The sequence below is a fragment of the Crocodylus porosus genome, unplaced genomic scaffold (assembly GCF_001723895.1).
Source record: "Crocodylus porosus isolate Cpor-Errol unplaced genomic scaffold, CroPor_comp1, whole genome shotgun sequence".
In the NCBI taxonomy this organism is placed as follows: Eukaryota; Metazoa; Chordata; order Crocodylia; family Crocodylidae; genus Crocodylus; species Crocodylus porosus.
Genome location: NW_017728932.1, coordinates 13,433,366 through 13,441,567, shown reverse-complemented (window position 1 = coordinate 13,441,567; position 8,202 = coordinate 13,433,366). Strand labels below are relative to the sequence as shown.

The 8,202-nt window shown below is 44.6% G+C and overlaps 2 protein-coding genes and 1 long non-coding RNA gene across 4 annotated transcripts in view; 1 reads left to right on the top strand and 2 right to left on the bottom strand.

Moving 5' to 3' along the window:
* Window positions 1–134, bottom strand: part of MYO19 (myosin XIX) — a 26,293-nt gene extending 26,159 nt beyond the window's left edge. The window contains exon 1 of the mRNA XM_019545648.1: window positions 66–134. The gene's annotated coding sequence lies outside the window, so the exon portion shown is untranslated. The remainder of the gene's footprint in view (window positions 1–65) is intronic.
* A 563-nt stretch (window positions 135–697) lies between these two features.
* On the top strand, window positions 698–3,627 carry PIGW (phosphatidylinositol glycan anchor biosynthesis class W). Of its 2 annotated transcripts, XM_019545649.1 has the most exons (3): window positions 698–880; window positions 1,877–3,453; window positions 3,510–3,627. In XM_019545649.1, exon 2 carries the CDS (start codon window positions 1,884–1,886, stop codon window positions 3,402–3,404), a length of 1,521 nt encoding a protein of 506 aa, XP_019401194.1. In that variant the 5' UTR covers window positions 698–880; window positions 1,877–1,883; the 3' UTR covers window positions 3,405–3,453; window positions 3,510–3,627. The 2 variants fall into 2 exon arrangements, with proteins under 2 accessions (XP_019401194.1, XP_019401195.1); XM_019545650.1 differs by lacking the exon at window positions 698–880 and having other exon boundaries at window positions 1,855–3,453.
* Window positions 3,512–8,192, bottom strand: LOC109317154. The gene is made up of 5 exons (XR_002102991.1): window positions 8,125–8,192; window positions 6,343–6,558; window positions 5,586–5,673; window positions 5,312–5,503; window positions 3,512–4,020 (listed from the first exon to the last, which is right to left on the bottom strand). It is a non-coding gene; the product is annotated as an uncharacterized LOC109317154 (long non-coding RNA).
* Window positions 8,193–8,202: the final 10 nt, after the last annotated feature.

The following is an 8,202-nucleotide window of genomic DNA, read 5'->3' as shown; positions in this document are numbered from 1 at the left end:
CCAGGGGAGTTGCACCAGCCCGGAGCCGGGGCAGGGCGGGGAGAGGAGGAGAAAGCCGGACTCACCCGCTGCAAAGCCGTGCCCGGAGCAGGGAGGAGCCGGGGCGGGGGCTGCGGTTTGAATCGGGAGAGGCGGACACACGTGGCTGCCCCCGGGGGCGGTGCCGGGGCCGCGTGTTGAATCAGGCGAAGGGAAAGCGGGCTGGCGAAAGTGCGCCGGAGGAAACCCGGCTCGGGTTGACTTCCCCGCGCCGCAGGGAGCGGGAGCCGGCGCGGCGGGCCCGGGAGCTGCTGGGCTGCGCCTAAAACCTGCCCGGGGGGGCCTCTGATCGTCGGAGGGTGGGTTATAGGGATGCACGGGGGGCTCTGGCCGGTATTTAGGAGGGCCCATCTCCTCCTCTGCCATGCCTACGCGGAGGAGGTGAATTTGGGGGGCTCTGCCTGTGCTTCCTGCTGAAGTGTTGCATTCAGGCCTCCGGAGATGGCAGGCGTGGATGCGGTGCATGAGTAGCCCCCCCCCCGAGAGCGGGGAGGAGTCCAGCTAGCACTTCTCCTGGGAGTTGTCAGGTGTAGGGTTTGCTGGAGAAATGCCCTTGGTTACTAGAGAAAATAACACCCATACTTTTTTTTTTGAAAAGAAAAGTCCAAGAACTTGTAGGGCTGCAGCTGCCGTGTGTGGCTGCCTCCCCTAAGCCTTTATTTGCGATGGGGATGCTTGAATCCTCTTTTTATTGCTGCGTGAATGGAAACTTAAAGCAACCCCCACCCCCCCAGGACTTGCTGCCTTAAATTCCAGTTTTCTTAGACGTTCATTGGCTTTTATCTACTGACCCGAGTTTGTGCACGTGAGACTCATTCTCTGTAAGTGGCTTCTGGAGTTGGTAAGCTTTCCAAGTTACCATTTACCATTACGAGCCGTGTTATTGTTAGAGCTGGTCGGGATTAGTTATCACCCACGTGCTCTGCGGTGAAACAAGGCCTGCAGCAGTGCTGACTTTCACCGGCGCACCTAATGTTCAGCGTAGGCCCTGCCCTGCCGCAAGGTGTTTCACACCGTCAGAGGGCTGCCACCCAGACTAGCTTTCGAGATCTTCAGCAGGACCAACTGTACGGAGAGAGGAGATTTCGATCGCTATTTCTATTGTGCTCGGCATTGAGGCTGTCGCGCGAGTGCAAATGCTGGGGGGTTTCTGTAATGGTGGCCTCAATTCTGCAAGTTGTTCTGGGGTAGCACATCGCAGCATCCCTGTGGACAGTTTGCACAATTAGATCCTGCTACGCCAGGCTGAGATGGATAATTTAATCTCTGTGGGCCATCCTTTTTTGCCCCTTTTAACTGCTGTTGCAGTAGGTTTAATACAACTATTTTTCCCCATAAAACAGTAAAGACTATGAAAGTATTTACATATATCTGCTATCTTAAAGGAAAGCATATTTTGCAGTGACAAAGACTGTGTTTTAAAATACTGCCTTTCAATGCCTCAGTACAACGCAACAAAAATTGTCATGCTGATATATCCAAATGTCCACACGTGCTTAACTTGAACACCATGGGTCCTGTCAAGTAAAGCAAAACCATAAGGGCTTGCTGGGATCCTGGTTGTCTATCATTTTTAATCTCTACTGCAGAATATTTAAGAATTTAGCAAGATAGCAAAAATAAGTCCCATTTCCCATGACACTGCAACAGTTTTTTTAATACCTGTTCAGAGGTGTGTGGGGGGGAGAGTTGATCTGTGACTCGCATTTAATTGTTGTTTTATTATGGGTTTGTAACAGTTGTATCTTACGTTTCAAAATGTATAACACGATGCAGAGGCTGAACTACAATGAAAAACGCTGCGTTCTACAAAACTGATTCTAGTTTTTATTTCCAGAAGAAGGATGTCACAAAAGCTGCAGAAAGAAGCCTTCATCAGTAACTTAAATGGAACTACTCTGCAAGAAATTTCAGTAGGATTAACTCTAGCGCCATTGTGTGTGGCTTGCAGAGGACTGCTGTTGGTTTTATATCATCAGCACTATGGAAGACCATTAAGCTCAAGGAAATATCTACTACTGCTAGACTTGACGGTGCTAGTAGCTCCTCTTGTGCTTTCCTGTACAGTTCTTTCCCCTGTCCTCCCTTTTGTCCCGTCTACCATTTTTCTTATCTGTGCAGGATTGTTTTCTAAAATATACCATGGGAGAAATCGGTATGTCGGCACACCCTGTAGACAAATCATCAGCGAGTTTCTGAAGACGAGCCTAGAGCCAGAATACGTGCCCTCCATAACCGTGTTTCGTGTGTACGTCAATCTGTTAACTGCCATCAGTATTTTGGCAGTGGATTTCCCACAGTACCCCAGGCGGTACGCTAAAACTGAGACCTACGGCACGGGAGTGATGGATTTTGGTGTGGGAGCTTTTATTTTTGGGAACGCTCTGGTTTGTCCTGAAGCGAGGCAAAAATCCGGTGCAGCGCAAGCCAAATTCTCCTATTTGGCAAGGCAGTCCTTAGCTGTGTGGCCGTTAGTTTTTCTGGGCCTGGGACGACTGGTCAGTGTTAAAGCTGTGGATTATCATGAGCATTTATCAGAGTATGGGGTGCACTGGAATTTTTTTTTCACTTTAGCATTTGTGAGGATTGCAGCATCATTGCTCTTATCGTTAGCGCCAGCACAGAAATCATGGATTGTTGCTGTGCTTCTTGCTGTATTTTACCAGTTTATTCTTGATGTTACGCCTCTGAAGGTGTTTGTTTTTTATGGAAGCGATGGCAGAGATTCAAGAGTTGGATTTTTAAATGCCAACAGAGAGGGGGTGTTTTCTCTCTTGGGATACCTAGCCATCTATATGGCCAGTGTGCAAGTGGGGTTATATGTATTGAAGAAGAGAACCTTAGTCAAAGACTGGATTGAAGTAATATGCTTGTTTTTGCTGACAGTTTTTCTTCTCTTTATATTTCTTCACTTGACTCAAACGTATATAGATCCGGTATCCCGTAGGCTGGCTAATCTGGCTTTCTGCATTTGGGTGGTTGCCCATGGCCTGACATTTTTCATTTTATTTTTAGTGACTGATCTTATTTTAGTGCTTACAAAACTTCTGGTAAATGGGTCTGGAGTGCCTTGTTGTTGGAATCTTTCACAACCACCTAGTACAAATAAAAAGCATGATTCAGAGCCCATGTCTATCAAAAGAGAAGAAAAACTGCTAAGTGTTTGCTTAATTAATGCTATTAATAAAAACCAACTAGTCTTTTTCCTGTTAGCAAATGTTATGACTGGCATAGTGAATATGATGATAGATACAATCCACAGCAATACTGTGGTTACATTATTTGTGTTACACTTGTACATGTTTACTAACTGTTTAAGTATGTATATATTGCATGCGAAAAATCTAATACTAAAATGGTGGTGATCATCAAAATTTCTTACAGTCTAATATTGTTGATCTTAAGCATGCGGGGGGCTGGACCCGATGAACTTCCAAGGTCCCTTCCAGCCCTAATGTCTATGAAATCTATGAAAATGTTTGTGTGTCTTTTTAAAAATATTTTGTTGACTGTGCTTGAGTAATTGTGGGTTTCTATTTTTTTGGCTTTTTGTTTTTAATGGAAAAATTAAAATGCCTTTGTCTTGCAGATATGTTGCTTTGCAATACAGTCTGTATTGATGATTTATACCCAATGTTCTCCAGGGTAACTTGGCAAGTGTTATAATTTAATTTCTGGATCTTGAGATGTATTTATGAATCAACAGTTTACTGACCCTTCTCCTGCAAACACTTAAGCATGTTAACCCATAAATCTTTACCCATATGAACAATGAATTTCTCAGTGAGTTCAAGAGGACTATTCACAGATATTTGGGGGGGGGGAAGGGAACCACAATCTCACCTCTGGTTTCGGGTGCTTGAAGAATATTTGAAAGACAGAAATTCTGTTCCTTCCTCCACTGATCGTCCTGGGTTATCTTGGGTGAGTTTCTTCCTTTATTTCCCTCTCTGCAAGTTGCAGATGATACTGTTTCCCTGCCTCACACAGTTGTTGGGAGGATAAATACATTAAGGACCAACACATTTGGTAATGGGAGCTACAATGTAAAACTGTACAAATCATGGAAGCTCTTTTTTTGTTTTTTAAATGGCTCTTCTTTTGGGGTTTTCCTGAACTTGGGGATCCATTTATCTGTACTCCACTGACTCAGTGGACCTATAGTAAAAGGTATGGCCAAACGGTTGAAATTTGCTGGTTGCTTCGGCAAGCCTCAAACCATTACAAAAACAACGGTACTACTTAAATCAATAGGCCTCAGAAAAGGTATAAAGTTTTGGCCGTGTAAATTCAAATGCAAGAGTAGGGCCCAGGATTGTATTAATGACTGTAGATCTATGTGTTTTTAGTTTCTGAATTAAAGAAGAAAACTCCTTGCTGTCTGGCCAGCCAAAAATTCCTAATGTTGTCTGTCGTTGCTGATAACCCACACTTATTTTAAAAAAGTTTCTATTCCTGGTTTACGGGACACCCAAAATGGAGACCTCGAGTATTAACTTAGCTACAGTATTTTATTAAAAAATAAAACTGTTCACAAATGCTGACTTCTGGAGCACTGAGGCCTCAGGTTTGTCCTGCAACACACCCTACTAGATTGCAGGAGTCCAGCGTGGGCGTTACGTGGTTATGACATATTTGTATAAGCAGCAAAAGACATCTAAATTAGAAGGCGGTATGTAAATTGTATCTTACTGAACCAGGGTGAAGTGGAGGAAGCCTGTTATGCCTAGGCAGAGCCCTTTTGGCTTTGTATATGTGTAAGTCAGCCGGTGTGCTAGCAGTTGAATAACTGGAGCCTTGGTTTGTAATGTAAAAGATGCAGTAACTAAGCCACATAAACCAATAGGACTGCAGTATGCAAATACATTATGAAGTAGCATATGATTGGCTCTTCGGTCTCTGATGTCACAGTCGCAACAATGAACCGTTCATAGTAAAACCGTAGATGGCAGAACAGCAAATCACGAGTCAGTCGCCCATTTTTTAAGCTATATAAAAGTAAGTCCTTTGGTACTGAATGAGTGAGAATGCCAGTTAAGTCCTATAACTTATCATCAGTAACAAGATGGCAACTTCTAGCCTCAGGCAACTGGCATAGTTAGGAATACAGAACATTTAGTCCATGATTAGTTACAGATATCTAGCCAGATTTCTGAAATTACTAATAAAGTAATGCACCCTAGAGTTCTTCGATCAAGTAAATAGGACAGTATAAAGCAAGTGCAAGAGCTTGAGAACGTACAAATATGCTGTGGACAAGAAACGGACTCACTTTTTTTTCTCCCACTCACTAGTGATAAAATTAGGTCAGCTTGAGTTGCTGTTCTCTATATGAGATGGAAAGAGGTGTGTTTCAATAGGTGTAGCACAACACTTGCCACCAGACAGCACCAAGAATGTTGTTTTCTCCCAGCTTTGGTTTTGATGAGCTTTAGATGAGCAAGGTAATATGCATCTTGTGCTTCTATTGATAAGCATGGAAAAAATCTGCATCAGAAATTCAATTATTTAATGTACAGTAAAATTTAATTATTCTGGTATTTTACCTGATAGGACTGTAGTATGTCAGTGACTTGGAGGGAATGCAAGAAATAGCAGAATGGTGGAGGAGTTGTTTCTTTAGTTCCAGTGTAACTGTAGAATATAAACAAAGGGGTGAGGATAATAATTGATTAATTTGTCTTTGATGTCACAATTTGACCACCTAATAATGGGCTTTTCACAGGGCTGCGGCAAAGGGGGAAGGCAGACGAAACGAGTGGGAGAGCAGAATGGATTGGCTTATATTAGTAATGTCTCCTGTACACTTGCTTTGACTTTTCAGGATCAGTTTTGATACTAAGATGTTTTTATGATACATGTTAAATCCAGTAACTTCGCTTTAAGACCAAAGTCAGTTATATCCAAAAGATCTCCTCAACGATGCCCCTTTACAACTTGAAATATTTGGGCACTTGTTTTTAATGTCTGTGGGCACATCTGCATGTTCATTAATGTGCCGTAACTATGATGCACTACGTTTTAGTACCCGTAATGACCGGTAATAACTTAATGCACTGTCATCGGCACTACTGCGCAGTAGTGCAGAGAGAGTCTTTTTGTGACGTTAATGCCCAGTAGATTAAATCTACAGCTCATTAGTGTATTAGCACGGGTTTTGCCCGCTGCGCTAATGTGCAGTAGAACTAGGCTACTGTGCTCAAAGCGTCTCATGTAGACGTGCCCTGAATATCTTAGAGGAGTAAGTATGTGTTCCTCCAGATCAAGCTTGAAGTGTACAGGTGGGGCAGTATGGGGACTGACCTCTTTCAGTCAATTTTGCTTGTTTTTTGTGGTTAGGTATATCTTTAGGGATGCCAGTCAGGCCCTTCCACAGGCAAATAAGTCATATAAAATTTAGCACGTTCAGTGTCATTCCCAATCTTCTGATTATTCCTATATGCTGTCCTGAGAGTGGAAAATGTTGGTGGGACTTTGTTCTCGTTATGCTGAGCTTCCGCTGAGTCCTACGCAGCCAGACTGAAAAGGGACAGAAATGATGAAAGAGGTTGTACGCTGAATAGACCTGGAGAGAACCTGAACCTGGTGTGCTCTGCAATTCTGCTACTCAAGACACCCCCTGCCCCCCCACCCCCCAGCTTTTACAGATTTTCAGCTTTTTATTTTATTTTTTTTAAATACTGGCAGCATTCTCAAGGGTTTCACTTCAACCTGAAATAACCAACAAATATGAAAATCCCTTTATTTAATGGCCCCTGCCACTTTCACAGGCAGTGACAGTAAGTAATATGAACGATACCATACCAGTTGCATCATTTTCATATTTCGCTAATGAAAGTCTGTGTTTTTTTTCCTATTTAAATTAAATTACCACAGGATTTTCAGTCTGCTGCACCCGAGTGCTGCAAACTCCAGAGCCCCTGCAAGGAAACTTAGGCCAAAGTACACGGAGCCTTGTTAACCAAGGTATGAGAATGTGAGGTCGCATTTTAACATTTGTGTTGGGCATCCGATGTGTAAATTTTAGCTACAGTTTCTGAAATGGTGTTTAATGTGTGTTGTTTTTTTTTTTTTTTTACTCCTGCCAACATTTTGCAGTCCAGCCACATGTATGTAGCTCCAGCGCAGCTGTACGGACTAGAACTGAGTTGCAGCAATTGTGTGTTTCTGGTGCAAACAAGGTTAAAGCAATGTTAGATTTGTCCACTTTCACTATGAGCAGGTGTCAGAGCAAGGAATTAAGCCCAGTTTTTGCTCTCAGAATCTAACCACTACCCCAGAGTCCCTTTTCACCATCTCTACTTTGATCAGCAGTTACATAAAAATGCAGGGTTTTTAAGTCCCAACTCTCCTGTCTCTCTTTCCTCTCATCCTTTTTCAGATTTTTCTTTTCCCCTAGGAGGGGGGGTCTCACACCTTTGGAGTGCTGCTCATTATTGCAAGATAAGTGAAGAGGGATGGGGGGGTTTTTTTGGGCAGGGGGAGTCTTTCTTGTCCCCTGAGGCCGTGTTTTAAGGGAAGGCGTTACCTCAATTGAAGTTCACCAAACTTAAACATTAAGATCTCATAATACACCTTGCAACGCCGATTAGCGAGCCGTGTTTTAGCGCGGGGCCTACTCCAGCACGCGCTTATACGAAAAGATGATTGCCCGCTGCTGCTGAGAGAAGCCCCTTCAGACGACCGAAACGTGCCTTTACCACCTTGTTTGGGTGCTGGAGGGTGGTTTTCTTTTATCGCTCCTAAAGACGGCTTGGTCCGCATCAAGAGCGCAGTGTTAGTTCTTCCTCACACCGCTCCTGTGGAGATGGGTTTGGGGCAAACGCAACTCCACCTATGTACTGGGTATACTGGCGTGGGGCACCTACCAGCACAGCGTCCGAGGGGCACTGAGCATGAACTACCCCCGTCGTTCTCAACCTTTTTGGACCCATCGATGGCCCGTCCCGACCCACTGCCCCTGCCCCCAGCGTGTGGGGCAGGGCTTGTGGGGGCCTGTGCCCAAATGCACCTCCCAAAGCACCCCCTTGCAAGCTGGAACCCCCTGCAGTGGGGGGGGGGGTGTACAACTGGGGGGGCCCGTACCGTAGCGGCCTCCCCCGAGGCCACGTGGGTGTGCCCGGGCCGTGCCCTGACGGGGGCCCCGCTCCGGCGCGAGAAGGG

What these genes read in the sequence shown, in the direction of transcription:
- PIGW (XM_019545649.1), top strand. Translation starts at nt 1,884, where the DNA reads ATGTCACAAAAGCTGCAGAAAGAAGCCTTCATCAGTAACTTAAATGGA.